Source organism: Rhinichthys klamathensis, unplaced genomic scaffold (genome assembly GCF_029890125.1).
Source record: "Rhinichthys klamathensis goyatoka isolate OS25496 unplaced genomic scaffold, OSU_Roscu_1.1 h1tg000169l_1, whole genome shotgun sequence".
NCBI lineage: Eukaryota > Metazoa > Chordata > Actinopteri > Cypriniformes > Leuciscidae > Rhinichthys > Rhinichthys klamathensis.
The window spans coordinates 3,210,098-3,229,344 of NW_026606700.1; the positions used below are offsets into that span (position 1 = coordinate 3,210,098).

Below are 19,247 nucleotides of genomic sequence, written 5' to 3' on the forward strand. Positions count from 1 at the left end.
CACACACTTGAGATTCAATAGATGTGGGTGTTCTCACAGCAGAACCAACATTTGCTCAATATCCATTACAGCTGAGTGCTTTGACTTCTTTTGATCTTGAGTAGGTCTTCTGTCCTAAGTGTTATTGAACAAGATTTGCTATTCTTACTGTAAATGCAATTTCACAGGATGTCTGCGCTCTGTTCTTGAGTTCTTTGATGCTTTGCCCTTAGGTGATGCAGGTAGCAATATGATAGATGAGGAATTGAATAGGAAACACACTGTTTTTTTGTTTGTTTTTTGGAAACATGGCATAAAGCTATGGTTGGATTCTTAAAAAAAAAATTTTTTATCGGGGGGGGGTTAAAAATAGGTAATTAAAGGGCGAAGACTGTTCTGCAGTTCCTTGAGAACCTGTTGAGGTTTTTGTTCATGAATTGGTGAATGTGAGGTTTTTTATGTGCAATGACTGGGGTTAAAGTGCTCTATCAATAACAGCTACTCATGAGTTGCTCTCTCCACACAGTGTGCAGAGTAGTAGGTGTACGGACGGAGGTCTTCTTTCTTCAAACAAAAGCCAATCTTTTCAAAGTTGCTATTGCATAGAAAAGCTCTTGGAACATCACTGGTTTGTGTCTTTATTTGTGTTTTTTTTTATTTTTTTATTTTTTATGTGTTTATATTAGGGATGTCAATTTTCACAAATTCCCATGATCGATCGTCGTTTAAATTAACGATCAATTAATCGTTAGCCTTAATACTGCAATATGCCTCTGCTGCAGTGCATATGGCCAACAGCATGACAGCGTCTGCAAATGCTGCTCAAACCGCTATGTTCCTCACCAAATTAATGAGAATGGTTTTAATCTAAATAAAGGGCTAGTAGGATTGTAAAATGTTTCGATGTGATTGATAATTAAATTACAGGGCTCGAATTTCGGCGCGGGATTGCGGGTATAGCGCATAATTCTAATTATTCCCACAGGTCTCCCATTTATAATGCAGGAAATTCCCGCAATCGTAATCCACACAGATTATAAAATCAAATCATTAATTTAACAACTATCTGCCAGGCGCAATTTCACAAACAGCGTGGGTGTTCAGCCGCGTCTTCTATCTCTTCTCTCAAAATGTGTTGTGCAAGGCAAGCATCAAGCGCTGCGGCGACACACTCGCGTTTAGGAGTCGGGACATGACGCAATATTCACTTGCACAATCGGGCCAGCAGTGCATCGTGACTGAAGTTTACCATTTGCACGTCTTTTTAAGTCTTACCAGTTTAAACATTCAAGCGATTTTAAACTAATCAGTGCTCGTGCGCTCTCTGAGATGATTTTCTATGTGCACATTCATAGAGAATCTGCCTCAAAAACAGCTGCCCAGTAACAAAAGTTATTTTTCGCGGATTATATTGCTTTAACACGCAAAATTGTGTCAATTTCGGTCTTTGTGAGTATACTTTAAACATAGTCGGTTTTGTCTTTTAATAAGCATAAAACGCATGCCAGTATAATGAACACAGGATCCGTGCACTAGCTCATTAATTTAGTTGTCAAAACAACAAAATATAGCTTTAAGTTAAAGGAATCAGGATTAATAGCCTATATTTAATTTATTCAGGACTAAAATACTACCCAGTGTTATTTTCCATTTGATTACTTTATTCAGTTTCTGTAGGCCTATATGAAGTTTGACCCATTGAAAAACTTTTCTCTTTATTTGTCTTTATTTGTATCTTTATTCTATTGTATTTATTTGTGCTACTTTTTTCAATTTAATTAAACAATTTAAATCAAGCTTCCTTGTGTAAACTCTTAACAACAATACCCCATTGTAAAAATGCAATGAGCGCAAACATTTCGGCAAGATAAATGTAATTTTTGTTTGGAAAAAATGCCCCCCGCCCTTCTCCCCATGAGAATCATCTAAGGGGGGAATTCCCCCCCCCCCCCCATTTTCCAAAACGAAATTCAGGCCCTGAATTAAATTAAATATTTAATAATCAAATATAACGACTAATACAACGTGTCACCAACGCCGCCTCAGATGCGCTTGTCAGAATGTGTGACTTGTGGGCGCGTGCTCTTCCTGGAACAACGCACTTAAAACGGCAACTAAACCCAATGAATTCACACCGATTTAATAAAATAGTGTTCTCATGTTATGTAATATGACAGTCCCAAATTAATCCTCGTTATTAGTCGTGCATTCTGCTTGAGCGGCGCGCGCTGAATGAATAACTTAACCGTTGAGCACTTTGCTAGCACGTTATTTAACTCAAAGAAACGCATCCTATGAGATTAATCAGATATATACAAAATAAACATAATATTACAAATTATATCTGCACAAAATGACGTGAATGCACAAGTGAACTTGAACTAAGTTACGTGCCATTCAGAATGACTCATGTTGTGGACGCGCTCTTCCTGGAACAACGCGACACGGCAACTAAACCCAAATAATTCACAATGTTTTATTACAATATTGTTCTCTTTATAATGTTATATAATATGACAGTCCTAATAGTCGTTATTAGTCGTGCATTGCCATTTGAGCTGCGAGCGCTAAAGATCACGCTGCGTCAATTCTTAACCAAATGCATCCAATATGAGATAAATCAGATATAGATAGGCGCACACAAAATAAACTACAACTTACATTTGCCCAAAACAAAAGGCAGCGAATGCACACGCAAACTTATAGTCATGATGAAGGTGTAAAATAGTCCCAAACATAACTCCGGCGCGCTCGCTTACATGTTTCGCGGTTGAGCAGCACGAACCTGCTTAATCGATGATCGATAAGGTTTATCGATTAAACGTGTTATCGACAATTAATCGATCGTCGATTAATCGTTGACATCCCTAGTTTATATATATATTTTTTTTTTGGTCAAATGGGAATTGAATGTCTCTTCTTGCCCAGAAGTGCTTTTTTTTATTATTCCTTTTTTTTCCCAATATAATGGTTGTGCATTCCTACTTTGTCAAAGTGTTGATTTTCTTGTAAACCTCAACATTAAGACTTGATTAATGTTGATTAATGCTTGTGATACAAACACTTTTATTTCTAGGGATTATCAGCATTTATTTATTTAGTTAGTTGGTATCAAACTAATAGACCTAAAGATATTGTATATTTAATTGTTTATTCCTTATTAATTTAGATCATAATCTAGCTTTTTCGAAATGGAGTATTGATCCTGATACCAGTGTTAATATAGTTTGCTCTAACTATAACCATAAAAACAAACATGTTTGTTGCTTGAAATAATAAAAACGTTAACTTAAATAAAATAAAATATTTTTAAAAAAATTATTTCAGCTAGGCCTAATTGCCAAGGCTATACTTTTCTCGTTTTCATTTAGTTTAACTTGATGCACTAAAACTGAAATAAAAATGATTAATAGAAAAACTATAAAATTAATGAAAATGTCAAAAACACAACTAAATTACTACAATTTTAACCAAAATTATTATGAAAATGGAAAATAAAAATAAAATAAAAACTGTAATATAGTATCTGAATTATACTAAAACAACACTGCCTGTGACTTGTTTGATTTCTTTTTTTTATTTATTCTTCCCTCTTTTTTGTAATTCCATTTGATGCCAGTAGTGGTGCAGCAATTACCTATATTACCTAATGGTTTTGAAAGCAATCAACAACCAAGCCAGCTTTTTTAAAAGAAAGTAGACAGGATCAGATTTGGTTTCATGTTGACTATTAAGGTCAAAAGTTGCTGATTTTTTTTCCCTGCAGTTTTTCCAGTTTGAAACCCTTTACTAAATGTCTGAGTTCTACTGGTCTCATTAGTATAAGCCAGTACTGCATGCGGGTGGTTCATGCGGTTCCTCTGCCCTCTGGGTGGTGGACCAGCTGTTTTCCCACACTCTGAGCCTGGGAGCGTTACAGCAGGATTAGGTGTGTCTGGGCTGGACGGTGTGCGGGTGAACATGGGCGTGGGGCCAAACCAAGCCTTTCTGCAGAAGTATTGATGCTTCCACCCTGTCTGTCCAGTAATCATGTAATCTGTTCAAGAACTGTTAAGGTGATCCGGTTGGATTTGAGAGTGAATAGATGAACAGTTAATTAAAGGAAAACATGTCTCGCCTTTGGCTACTAGCTGTCACTCACCCTCATTATGTCCTGGTGTGTTTTGTCTCAGAAATCTCAAGGTCCACTCCTTCCTGAGGCTTTGGGTTTTTAAAAAATTTTTTATTGAGAAGCATTTTACATTAGAAAACATTAAGTACAAAATAAAGCAGGGAAATATTTAAACTAAAAATGGTAACTCTTTACAATAAGGTCCCATTAGTTTACGTTAACTAACAATGAGCAATACATTTGTTACATAAAAATGAATAAAAATGCGACTGTTCATTGTAAACTTGGTCCAGTAAATATATATACAGATACAACTTTTTATTTTTGATTTTACTCGCCAGACTTTTGAATGCAAGAACAATGCAAATGAAATCTACATAAATCGGAAAAGAGAGGTTTAGAGAGACTGAATCTTTGAAAAAAAAAACGGTTTCAAACTATTTGAGAAATTAGCTGATGTGCAAATTAAAATTAAAGTGTTTTTTTTTTACTTCCAAAACAAAATAGGAACCTTTAAAACAGCATAATGGGGCACTTTAATGTAGTTAACTAATGTTAACACTAGGGCTGTAGTCAACCAAAGAAATCCTTAGTCGACCAAAGTCTTGTCCTGCGCAACGATTAGTCGACTAAAAAAAAAAAAAAAAGACGCGATGTTTTGATTGAACATTTTTTAACAATTGTCATAGAGCATTTATAAAACAACAACGAAAAAACATCAAAAATACATAAAACTATAATAATAATACAATTCTTTGAAAATTAAGTGATTTTTTTTTAACTGCAAAAAGTGAGGAGCTCTGTCGGTCTATAGTGACAGTCACAATCGCGCACCTGACCACACCACACGCTACAAAAAATATAACTGCTATCTGTCACAATGAAAAATCCTAACAAAAGCTCTCGTTTATACAGGCTGTATATTCTTCTTTACTTTCTATTGGTAAAAAAAAAAATGCAACTGGTCGACCAATAAGAATGTCAGTCGACCAAGACGGCATCGACCGATTAGTCGACTAAACGACTAAAGTTGACAGCCCTAGTTAACCCTCTGGGGTCCTTCATTTCAGAGTCACACTCAGGACCTTCGGGTCCAAATGGGCCGGAAGGGTGGGATTAATATTTATTAAAAAAAATCATCTTTTTTTTTTTTTACTTGTTTTTTATAATATTTTTTCTTTTCTTTTTTGGTGTTTTGAGATAATTTCAAAAATAAAAATGATTTATAATTAATATTAATGCAATAATTATGACCCATTTTTCCCCCATTGAATATAATAGAAATTAAAAAAATATATATATTTTTTTTTTTTTTTTTTTTAAAGCTGTATTTCATTTTAGAGTCAAGCCTAGGCCTCAGGAAAGCAATTTTTGAAATGAGATGGATGCCATCTGGTGGACAAACTGAGCATTTTAAAAATTCAAAACCCATATGTAATCTGAATTTATTAGTGTGTATGTGTATAAAAGTGTGTTTGTGTGTGTGTGTGGATGTGTCTGTTTTGCACTCTTGATGTTTTATAGATTCACCCCTTCACTGTTGTGTGCTTTTTTTCTGGATCGTGGCTGATTTGTAGTTTGTACGCACAAAATAACTCTGTATTTTCACATTTTTGCCAATTTCCCATTCATTTCCTATGCGGGTCCATTTGGACCCGAAGGTCCTGAGTGTGACTATTTTTTTTACAACCACTTAGACTATTCAAATCCTGTCCCCAATTTTTTGGGGTGTTCATATGCCAAGTACCAACAAAGTCACCAAATTTCGGACCATTCCGATAAAGCAATGATTTAAAAAAAAAAAATTTAAATGCTTTGGGTCCATTTGGGCCGAAGGACCCCAGAGGGTTAACACATGGAACCTTATTGTAATGGTCCAATAAATAATGAAACAGTCCAATAACTACTTTTTCTGAGATCACTTGACCAGCTTTTGTCAAGCAATATTGGACAGCATCAGTATTGCTGCTTATCTCTTTGCAAAAGTCTTATGTTTGTGTTGACCATGGCTTTTGTCTGTGTGACTTTAAAGTGTCTGTTCCATTGTCAGATGGAAGCCTGAACGTCTGTTTAATGTCAGACAACATTGTATTTAACACATGCGCTTGTGTTCTGTCAGTACAACAGAGATGTCAGGGTGCACAGAGACATTTAAGCACCTGCTTATCCCTGTACCAGTGCACAGTTAAGACATCAAGCTGTTATTCTGTCAGCTTTAAACACTAGTGCTCCCCTAGTGCCAGCAGACCCGGGGCTGCCAGGAGCACATGAATTATGGGACAATTCAGAGGTTTTGCAGAAATTTTTCATGATTCTAATCTGTGTTTGAGCTAAGAGTTTGTTTTTGTGTCTCTGGGGTTAAAACTTGGGTAGAGTGAAAGTACAGCCATTGGTTTAGTTCCGTAAAAACCCTTTCTTCATAGAATGAATATTAATAAAAGACAGAATAGTGAAATTTGTGTTATTTATTTAACACACCTTAATGTTGTTCCACCCCTATAATATTTTGCTTAAGGACAAAAAAGGAGCATGAACATAGCCCACATGACTTGAGCATTTTGAGCAAGCATTCTGAAACCATACAATAGCTTTGTGTGAGAAAAAAAGTCTAAAATGTCACTGTTAAATCTGTTGCAGTTGAATTAGATTTTTTATTTTTATTTAATTTTGATCTGTTCCTCATACCATGCTATTGAATGGCGTTTGGAATCGTGTGGACTTTTTTTTATAGGGCTTTTTATTTCATTTTATATTTTTATTTGTCATATATATATTTTTTTAAATATACATTTCCAGTAACTTTTGGTTTTATGGAAAAGAGCAGGTAGGCAGCACAAGTTTTGTAATAACACCAGGGACAATTTTCGTTTTTGAGTGACTTATACCTTTAATTTTTCTTAACAATGTCACTTGACTGTCCTATTGCTCATCAATGTATTTATTGTTAGTATATTTTTAATTGATATATATATAAGTAAAATGCTTATGAAGAGAAATAGCAACCATGTTTCCCCCCTTTTTTATTAGATTACAAGTAACAATATGCAAATGTATTTCCCATTTAATGAAGCCAAAGCCTCAGGAAGGAGGAGACCTTGAGATTTCTGGAGCCAAACACATCAGGCTATAAGTTATGATGAGTGACAGCTAGTAACCAAGGGCTAAACATGTTTCCCTTTAATTGTCTTTATAACTTGTGACCATGCATCACGAGTGCATGTGTCTGTCATTGATGGAAACTCTGTGAGTAAAATGAGACAGACTTCGTTGACTTTCACAAGGTCACTTAGCCAACGGCGCTCTGATATTCTTCTACTTAACCGACGGTCTTGCACAAACGGACGAACTAATGAGATCAAAAGATTAAGAAGCAGAAATTAGCCCCACTTGTGTGAAATTGCTAAGATTGTAATTTGCTTATGTATTATAGAAAATCTCCCTTCTTTGGACATAGACTTTATAATGACCCTTTACATAAGCAATCCCTTCATTCAAGCAGATCTCGAAGAAATTCCACATTTGACTTCATTCTAAAACATGGAGGGAATGGAATCCAAATCATATTCATAGTCAAGCCAGCTCAGGGAGCGCTAAGACTCCTGATGAGCTAAGGGAACTGTCTAGATGTATTTTTATTTTTTATTTCATTCCTGCTATATCATGTCCACTAGGTCTGGAACTATACGAACATTTCGGTTAATGTCGATACGAGTGAAATGATTCTCAATGCAGATTTCGCATAGCAAAAAAAAGAAGGTAAAAAGTAATTGAAGTCAAACGCACCATTATTTAAAAATTTAAAGGGATATTTCAGTCAAAAATGAAAATTCTTTAATGATGTACTCACCTACAGTCAAACCAAAAATTACTCAGCCACCAGATATAATTTTTGATTTTTTTTTTTTACTAAAGGGTGCAAGACACTATACTTCATTTATGTAAGTGAGGATAGCAAAATAAGGTAAACTGTGACATACTATACCCAAAAATTCTTCATACAGTGGAGCTGTAAAATTTATACAAATTTGGAACCAAAAATTATTCAGACACTTTGACCTGACCATGTTCTGCTTTAGTGTTGTTTCTTTAATTGCTAATTCGACCTTTTTACACCACAGACTGAACAAAATTAAGCATTGCTTGGTAATTGGTTGACCTAAATCGGTATCATCTAATTGTGTAAATTTAACAGCTGACAGCTATTCAACCTAATTCATTTGTGAGACAGTCTACTAAAGGAAGGATGGACAAAACCAGTGAAATATCAGCTGATTTGATAACTCTTGAGTTCTTGTCATATTTCTTTTTACCCTTTTCTAAACTATAGCGAATAAACTGTGATAATGTGAGAAATGTTGAAGGTGTCTGAATCAATTTTGTCATTCCAAACCTGCATGATTGTTTTTTTTTTGTGAAACAAGATATTTCGAACAATGTTGTGTGCACTGAAATACAGAAGAAAGTTAGTCATACAGGTTTGTAAAAATGTCAAGGTGAGTAAATTATGACAGAATTTTCAGTTTTGCGTGAACTATCCCTTTAACGCTTAATGCAAAATTAAATACTTTGTATAGCAATAATTGATCATGTGACATTAGACAGAACCATTAGTGTTTGGCATCAGTGGCGTCAAGACACCTTTTTTGAGAGCTACGGTAAAGGAAAAGATTTCCGATGATTAAATATTAATTAACGCAGGTTCTATATGCATTAATAAAATGTTTACGTTACAATATCCACCTTTATACATTCAATACATCTTGATTTCAGTAATGTAGTTGCCATTAGGCTGGGCGTCCAACTGCTAGTCACAAGTCAGTCCCTTATGTCAGAGTTTAAATTATGGATATTTATATAATCACAGAGCGTACAAATTTTTCCTGTTTTATTTTTTTATTTTTTTTACCTCAAACTAATCAAAAGAATGCCATGAATGTTCCAGAGGCTCGTGGCTTTTCACATCGTACAATGTCCTGAAACTGTGCGGCTGGTTATGCGCTTTAATCATGTCTTGATCGAAGCTGTCAGAAGAAACAAATGGCAGGCCTCAAACCCGGAGCCCACAATAAGATCAGAGAGCAGCGGACTTGCCATCACAACACGTTTCAGCCCTGCAGTTAATGATGGAGCATGTGTCTGCCAATTGCTGTGCCAGGGAGGACTAATAGCCTGGTCAGTCTTAAAGATCAGCATGGCGCAAAGGGACGAAAAGGGGTGGAAAAGAACGAGAAACAACTAACAGGGGCCAAAAAAAAGCAGCGACCTTTTGAAAATGCACTGCTCTGAGAAAAATGTTTGATGTGGTAACTTTAGCAAGCTTGGATTCCTTATTAGTTTCAAGACAAGGGAGTGTAAAGTTGAAAGAACAGTGGTCTCGGCTCGCCTCGGCCTGCTAATTCCTCATTAAAATAGCAAGGGAACCTTTGATAGATACTTTTTTTAGAGCTTACTATTCATGTGAGTGAATGTTCATACAAATTGTTTGTTTAGGATTCCGTGGGGACGATGTCCATTTGTTGTGTCCTGTAAATTTTCTGATGGATGGTTAAATTGTATGAACCTAGATAATACTGGTACTTCCTTGTAGGGTTTAACCTAATTGCTGTCACTGCTTGGTTCTTGGTTTGTAATCTATTACAAACATGTATTGTAACCTTTTAAGATGGGAATTTAGAAACATTTACTCCATTTTCTGAACATTCCAAGCATTTAAAATTGAATACGAATAAATGCATAAATTGGAGAAAAGTGGATTTACAGGTTTGCTCTTTATATATATATATATATATATATACAAAAAAACATACACTCACCTAAAGGATTATTAGGAACACCATACTAATACTGTGTTTGACCCCCTTTCGCCTTCAGAACTGCCTTAATTCTACGTGGCATTGATTCAACAAGGTGCTGAAAGCATTCTTTAGAAATGTTGACCCATATTGATAGGATAGCATCTTGCAGTTGATGGAGATTTGTGGGATGTACATCCAGGGCAAAAAGCTCCCGTTCCACCACATCCCAAAGATGCTCTATTGGGTTGAGATCTGGTGACTGTGGGGGCCATTTTAGTAAAGTGAACTCATTGTCATGTTCAAGAAACCAATTTGAAATGATTCAAGCTTTGTGACATGGTGCATTATCCTGCTGGAAGTAGCCATCAGATGATGGGTACATGGTGGCCATAAAGGGATGGACATGGTCAGAAACAATGCTCAGGTAGGCCGTGGCATTTAAACGATGCCCAATTGGCACTAAGGGGCCTAAAGTGTGCCAATAAAACATCCCCCACACCATTACACCACCACCACCAGCCTGCACAGTGGTAACAAGGCATGATGGATCCATGTTCTCATTCTGTTTACGCCAAATTCTGACTCTACTATCTGAATGTCTCAACAGAAATCGAGACTCATCAGACCAGGCAACATTTTTCCAGTCTTCAACTGTCCAATTTTGGTGAGCTCTTGCAAATTGTAGCCTCTTTTTCCTATTTGTAGTGGAGATGAGTGGTACCCGGTGGGGTCTTCTGCTGTTGTAGCCCATCCGCCTCAAGGTTGTGCGTGTTGTGGCTTCACAAATGCTTTGCTGCATACCTCGGTTGTAACGAGTGGCTATTTCAGTCAAAGTTGCTCTTCTATCAGCTTGAATCAGTTGGCCCATTCTCCTCTGACCTCTGGCATCAACAAGGCATTTTCGCCCACAGGACTGCCGCTCACTGGATGTTTTTCCCTTTTCACACCATTCTTTGTAAACCCTAGAAATGGTTGTGCATGAAAATCCCAGTAACTGAGCAGATTGTGAAATACTCAGACCGGCACGTCTGGCACCAACAACCATGCCACGCTCAAATTCTCAAACCGCGCTTTCCCATTCTGACATTCAGTTTGGAGTTCAGGAGATTGTCTTGACCAGGACCACACCCCTAAATACATTGAAGCAACTGCCATGTGATTGGTTGATTAGATAATTGTGTTAATGAGAAATTGAACAGGTGTTCCTAATAATCCTTTAAGTGAGTGTACAGTGACCATGATAGGCATTCTTTTAACAATAAAACTATATACAAGACAATTTCGTATAACTTAAAGGAACTTCCTTGCAGACCAGTTACCATTCAATAAAAGTCTGATTGTTTGGGTTTAATGTATTCAGTCCATTTACTCCAAATTAAAAAAAAAAAAACTTTTGTCTGGGTCTTTAAAGAAAAAGAAAGTCTTTCCATCACATATATATATATATATATATATATATATATATATATATATATATATATATATATATTCTAAAATTTCTTGTAATTACTTGGTGTCTTTTTAAAGAAACAGTTCATCCAAAAATTTTGTAATCTGATGTTTTTAGAGTAGGCATGTTGCTTTTTTTTGTGCTTTTTTTCGTTGACTGTTCATAGTGTCTACACCTGTGAAAACACCATCTCCAAAAACACCATATTAGAGTCATGAATGTAGTCCATATAACTTGTGATATTATCACTGAATAACAGTTTAAAGATTGGTCTTTTCCTCACATAACGCTGTCGTATGACTTCAGAAGTGGTTTGATCTACTTTTATGGTAGCTCTAGAAAAACAACAGCAGAAATAATTTTATGTTTTGACGAACTGTTCCTTTTAAAACTGTTTTGATTTCAAACGCCTCTCTCTCCTTATTCAATCACTGCATGTAGAAACTTGTTTAAATCCAAATGGGTTTCCTGCATGGAATATGTCTGATCTCATTTGCGTTACCCATAACCCTGATTTATGAGATCCAGACATAGAAAATACCCTAGACCCTGTGATCCCTGGCTGATATTTAAAAATTAATTAACCCCCTGACTGCAGCATTGCTGTCTCTTCCTCTCTCCGCCCGTCAATCTCTTTCTCCCCATTCCACCTTCCCCTATTTTAAGGTTTCTTTTTTCTCTCTCATTGCACGGGGATTAATATCTTAATTATCTCTTGTGAATAAATATTCTCAATGAGATCACAGACGATGCAAATGGATAGAAGTTAGAACAGCATTTATGTATCTTTTTTTTAGCTGCTGCTCTGTCTTAAGTTATTAATTCTGTTAGTTTATCAGTTTATTCCAATTACTAGTTAACAAAATCTGTTTCTTACTATGCAGCACTGCATGTTGCTGGAGTCTAAGATGTTTTCACACTTTGTTTTCACACTGCTCTGCAGTTGCTCTGTTATTGCTCTTAATTTGAGTAAGTGTGAATACAGCCAACCAAACCCTGCTGCGCACCAAACAAACGGACCGATACTCGCCTTTTCAGGGGGTCTCGGTCTGCTTCCAAACATACTGATGCGGGTTGACTGAAATATGAATGCAGCATGGACCAAAGGCATCTAAATGTGTCAAAAATGTAATGTGATATCACAAGATGTGACCCTAAAAAGGACAGAATGTTCAAGGATACTTGGTTCTTCTCCTCTCAGGAGCTACTTTGCCCATTACAGTTTGGTACTGCGTTTCTTTGCAGCAGGTCCCATTTGTGTGGCTCCTTTACACATTTGATAGGCTCTTTGTGAGCTTTCAGCTGGTAAAGAAAATACCATCATATGTACAAATAACGAGGACATTTAGCCCAGCACACAGGATTGTTTGGGATATTCGGTAAGTTCTGTTGCAAAATATATGTCTTAAAATGTTTTCTGGTTTGTCTCTTTCGGTTCGGTGTTAAAAATGACATTGTGAACTATGACTAAATGTATTTTTTGCTCCTGACCAAAAGAACCAAGAGAACTGAACTACAAGTGTGAACACACAAAGTGTAAATGTATACTGGATATTTAATGCACTCCCTAAAGATCTATGGCATTCAACAGGTGTTTTTGTCCTAAGAGACTACACTTTTTTTTTAAGGGACAGTTCCCCGGCAGCAACATTAGGTTGTAGATTCGAAACGACACAATTTTTGGCTTCACAACTGGCCATAGCTTTTAAAAATCTGATAATAAATGTAATAGTGTTGCTATAAGTAAAATGTGATTTATTATTTGACTATTTCAACACTTTCTCCCAGTAGTCTACCTATCAAAAGCTAACAGAACTGAGTTGAACAAATTGAGGTGATTTTCCCCTCAAGGCTGTGCAAAGATTTGGGGAGATTTTAGATAAAGACGCACTCATACAAACAGTCATTTCGTCATTTCGGGAGCAGACTAACAAGCGGCGAATGATCAAAGAGAGTTGTTTCAACTTGTACTTAATAGTCTTGACATGATTTTGCTGTTCCCTCCTCGGCGAAGCTTCTTTGAATGGATATTGGGTTTGATGGGTGTGTGCAATTAGTTGCATGGAATAATGCAGTTCCTCTGCATAAGCGCTAGTCCTCTAGGTCTGCTTTTAGTATTAAATGCAAAAGCATCAGGAAGGAGATGCACTGCAGTTGGAGCGTTGCAGAGATCTGGAAGATGGTGGTGGAGGGGAGGGGGGAGGGGGGAGGGGTGGGGTGCATTAGCCTCATTAAAAATAATAATCTTTAAGAGGTTTTTAAGAATTAAAGGTGTTTTAGAGAATATTGCCTGGTTACAGAACCTCCCTTTTAGTGTATCTTCAGAAAAATTCACGTACTTAGGAATTCAGATTACAAAAAGCCACTCTAATCTATTTAAGGAGAATTTCCCACCACTGCTGTCTAAATTACAATCAAATATACAGTTCTGGAAGACTTTGCCAATATCTTTACTTGGCAGAGTGAATGCTATCAAAATTATTTTCTTGCCCCAATTACTATATTTATTTCAGAACATTCCAGTATTTCTCCCCAAATCTCTCTTTAAAAAAATTGACTCGATTGTGCTCCCTTTCTTATGGGACTACAAAACCCACAGAATAGGCAAGAAACACCTCTGCAAATCTAAAATAGAGGGAGGCTTGGCACTCCCGAATTTTTTATCATATTACTGGGCCTCACATATCAAGATTGTGACGTACTGGCTGGATAACACTGCTACCTCACCAAACTGGCTCGAATTAGAGCAAGAGGCATGCCAGCCTAACTCTATAGGTGCCATTCTTCTGGCACCTTACACTACTGAAAAGTCTTTGTATGTACAATAGCAATGTAATGATCCATAGTACAGTGCGTATTTGGAAACAAATCAAATCACACTTTAAGTTGAAACCCATATTTTATGCATTACCTATCACTGGAAACCCTACGTTTCCTCCATCCATTCTTGATAATACTTTTAATCTCTGGATGAACAGAGGCATTCATACAATAGGAGAGCTATACATTAATGGCATTTTTGCATCCTTCGCACAATTACAGAGTAAATATAATATACCGGGTAGTAGTTCCTTTAGATACTTGCAAATTAGAAACTATGTAAGAAAATACTTGCAAAATTTTGAGATCCTTTCAGGCTCTTGTCTTGATCGATGCCTCCGACCCATGTCATGCTTAGAAAAATCGATATCTTATATTTATGACACTTTGCAGTCTATCAGTCCAGTGATCTCCACTTCAATAAAAACAAAATGGGAGGAAGAAATGGGCATTGTGATCCCAGACCCTCTATGGGAAAAGAGTTTGGAACATACTCATCGATGTTCCAATAATGCTAGGCACTGTCTAATTCACTTTAAGATTCTACATCGTCTTCACTTTTCTAAAGAGAGATTACACAAAATATACCCTGAGATATCCCCTCTATGCGACAGATGCCTTGTTGTAGAAGACACGTTGCTTCACAGCTTGGTTCTGTGTCCCAAGGTTAAGATCTTTTGGTTTAATATCTTCAGTTTAATTTCTAGGATACTTAAAATATAATTGGAGCCTAATCCTCTCATCATTATTTTTGGAATTTCAGAGGATATTAAAAGGTTAAACAACTATCAACAATGCCTCCTGTCCTATAGTCTCATCACCGCAAAGAAGCTACTTCTCATGCATTGGAAAAATAAAGAAACACCCACCACAAAGTTATGGCTCAGTGATCTTACTAACACTCTCTACTTAGAGAGAATAAAATATATTCTTATGGATAAACTCCCACACTTTGAAAAAGTGTGGTCACCCCTCATTCACTATCTCTCTCCTGGCAGTGGAAATTAATGTTTCCCTCTAACTATAATAAAGTAATATTTAGACGGAAGGATTAGGCTGGGTAGGGTGGGAAAGAGGGATTATTTAGTTGTTTTTTTTCTGTTTATCTGTTGATTCTGTTTTTTTTTTTACATTGTATGTTCTAAAAACAAAAAGAGGACTGTATATCCTAACTGCACACATTTCTATGTGGTTATACATTATACTCCTGTGTATGATGTAGATATTATAACGATATGAATATGTGCTCTAATAAAAATATTTGAAACTTAAAGGTGTTTTAGAATTTACATCCTATTTGAGAAAAAGCTAAGATTTATATTAATTTGACAGCACTTGAAACGTATTATGCATCATAATTCATTCGCAATGCCTATGAATTATTGTTGTGAGTTATTACATACATTCATTTTTATTTATTCACTGCTGGAAGTTTAAATAGTATATATTGAAGCACATGATCAATAGCGATAGCTTCTGAATCAATGCTAAACCTTTGCAAATTTTTATATTGATATATACTGTACGTCTGATTTTAGTTATTTATGTAAAGATAAAATGCATTATAATCTGTATTAAAGGGTGAACACAGCTTTATAAAGTGTTTCCAAAGTTTTTCTTGAATTGCATGTGAGTGTGGTGGGTTTTACAGACCCGGTTTGCGAAAGTGTCTTGTTTAAAATGGGGTGTGCAACATCTTCGGTTGGATTATGGCATTCTAATGTGGTAGACAACAATGCAATGGTTTTTCTGTGCTTCTGTGATTGTGTCTGCTTCCAGTGAAAGAGGCTGTCTTGTTTTGTTCCATTTGATGGTGACATTGATTGTGTGTGCTTGTCCCGTGCATCCTCTCACAAGTCAGATTCTGACCCTGCACTTTAATCTTCAACTGCCCCAATGAGATGACACTCTCAGCTGCCTGACAGCATTCTGGGTAATGCCTCTCTTGTCCTGTCTGTCTGTCTCTCTCTCTTGTACTCATTCTCCACAGTCCTCCACATCTTTTGTTCTTTGTGTCTGTTTTTTTTTTTTTTTTACTGTCCTCTCTTTGTGAATTCTAGAGGTTGTCTTGTAGATGTTGCTTCGCGTTTCTGTGTTATGAAACATGTTAGAGGGAAAGATTGCTTTCATGCTGTCCTCTAATTGACAGAAATACATAGGCCTTTAGTACTCGCTGGCATAGTTTAAAAATCGTAAACTTTTTTCAGTATCTTAATGTTTTTCAGCTTTTTCATACCGTTTAATATATATTTTGATATTAACATATTTACTCACAAAAAATTACATATATATATATATATATTTGTCTTTCTTGTTTTTGTGAAACACTAACAGACCTACACAATTGTCCAGGGGCCAATATTTAAACCAGTGGTGATTGCTATGGATGTTTTTTAATGCAACAAATCTCTCAAGCCACTTGACATTCAAAGGCGCCTGAGCCATCTTGACAGCATCTTATGCGTGTGTTTTTTTTCTTACCTTGTTATGTAGCCTTTTTATTTATTAGCAAGGGCTTTTTATACAGCTGGAGCCCAGCTTCCCTCCATACACGCTACTCCCGTACAAGATCTGGCCCTTACCAAGTAGGCTCATTAGCTACGAAAAGGAGATTCAGTTAATTAAAATAATTCCCCGTTAACACAGCTGCTTTGGTCAGCCAAATTAAACAGGGGGAGTGCTGTGCCGTCTGCTTCCCACTCAGCGAACGTGGCTATACTGCCACGGAACATGGCTAATTAGCTCAATAGGAGGAATATTTTAATAGCAATTAATGAGGCACGGGCCTATGCGAGCTCTAATTTAAGAGCCTGGTTTGTGTGGGTGTGCATGCCGATGAATTCTGATGTCTGATGAGATCGCTTTTGTCACTGCTTGTGTTACGATCAGCCTAGCTCGCAACCAGCGGGTTGCTCACGGATTATTGATTTTCTTAAGATTTATCCCAGCAAGCTGACTTCCTAGAGCAGTTGTGATGGAAAATGCACTTTATAATAATGATAATAAATAATAATTCATTACATTTATATAGCGCTTTTCTCGGCATTCAAAGCGCTTTACATAGAAGGGGGAATCTCCTCAACCACCACCAATGTGCAGCATCCACCTGGATGATGCGACGGCAGCCATATTGCGCCAGAACGCCCACCACACACCAGCTTACTGGTGGAGAGGAGACAGAGTGATGAAGCCAATTGGTATATATATATATATATATATATGTGGGGATGATTAGGAGGCCATGATGAACAGAGGCCACTGGGCAAATTTGGCCAGGATGCCGGGGTTACACCCCTACTCTTTCGAAAGACATCCTTTTTTTGTGACCACAGAGAGTCAGGACCTCGGTTTAACGTCTCATCCGAAGGACGGTGCTCTTTTGACAGTATAGTGTCCCCATCACTTTACTGGGGCATTAGGACCCACACAGACCACAGGGTGAGCGCCCCCTACTGGCCTCACGAACACCTCTTTAAAGGTGTGGTTTGTCAAGCTATAAGCTACTCATTATTAAAAGTAGTTGATCTACAATCAGGTTAGCCTTTTAGTAGTTAACTTGCATTGAAGTTATCCAATTCTGTTTTTTTTTCCCAATATGTATCTGCCCAGATGTTGGTCAACCTTCTACGCACACCTTGGCAATAGAATCACCATTGACTTGTACATTTTTTAGCTTACTTGACAGGATATATATATAGATCAACTGCAGTCAATCAAGCATTCAACATTTTTCATGATGGACTGAAGTGATGCTTCTGTACATTTTTTAAAAAATAATTATATAAAACAATAATTCTAATAAAATAGTAATATTAATAAGAAAAATTATACTAATAACAATATAAAACACTACAGTCTGATAAGTTGTTGAGCTCATGAATATTGATTACGTTGTCTGTTCGCTCAAACTCATTTGCTAAAATCAAACTGTGGACGGTAATTGGTGAGAACGAGCCAACGAAGTTGCTGCTTGTGCATTATTCCCGCCCACTACCGAAGGAACCAGCCGGCAGTGGCTTTTGCTTGGTTTTAAAGGCTCAATAATTCTATTGAAATTCTATCACATTAATTCTAGCCAGTGGCTAACAATAGGCATTATTTACTGGCCTAGATTGAAATTTAGTCTCATATGTGAGTTATTTACTTGCAATGTTGAGGGTTGTTGGTTAAGCATGCCGGACGATGTCCATGGCATCAGGTAGGTGGTGTCCAGAGTTCTGCCACACCCATTAACATCTCTCCTGACAGAGTACAACAGTGCATTCTGGGTAGAGGACAACTTTCACGTGGTTTCATCGCTATATACAGGCTATATACAGGCTTCTGTTATACTACAACATCAAAGCCAAATATATTACAGTCACCATGTTACGTTCAACATAGTAAGACAGGAGGCGAGGGGGAGGAGGTGGGCAGGAGATGAGGAGGAACACAAGGAAAAACGTGATGGAGTACTATGTAAGCAACTGTGCTTTCTCCCAGAAGAACAGATTGTTGACAACATTGGGACTGTGCTTTGAGTAAACAATTCTTAAAAGGCCAATTAGTCTGTGATTTTATTTTACATGCTTAACTGTTCTTTGTAAAGCAGCAGAAGAGTAAGTTCTCTGGACAATGTTAATTTCGAATCTGTTCAAGGCTTGTTAGCATTATCATGAGAATCAAATTTGATCCATTGGCCATAAAACTATGAATTAATGTGGAATTAAGAAATGACTTGACAAGCACAGTTGTCTGCCCTGTTAAGAAACAAAATTCCCTACTGAAACTGGAAGTTTGTTTTTTGTAGAATCCAACCCCCCTAAATATTATATTATAGTAATGTGTGTCACATAAATGGAATTGTATCATGATTAAGCAAATATGTGTTAATCGTGACGGCCCTAATACATAGACATTTTTTTTCTTCTGTAGTTGCAGTACCATGCAGGTCTGGCCTCCAGTCTTCTAAACCAACAGTCACTCAAACGCTCAGCCAATCAGATGGGAACATCTGCCAAAAGAAGACCCAAAGTCCAGCCCAGCACCCTTGTCCTTCCAACACAGTGAGTTTGAGTTCATATTTTTCACAGTATCTCATAACCAGAAAGTT

The 19,247-nt window shown here is 36.8% G+C and overlaps 1 protein-coding gene across 1 annotated transcript in view; it reads left to right on the plus strand.

The window, feature by feature from the left end:
- The window catches only part of med27 (mediator complex subunit 27), a 70,747-nt gene that overhangs the window by 2,313 nt on the left and 49,187 nt on the right, over positions 1 to 19,247 (plus strand). The window contains exon 3 of the mRNA XM_056259741.1: positions 19,070 to 19,200. Coding sequence (XP_056115716.1) covers positions 19,070 to 19,200 — 131 coding nt within the window. The remainder of the gene's footprint in view (positions 1 to 19,069; positions 19,201 to 19,247) is intronic.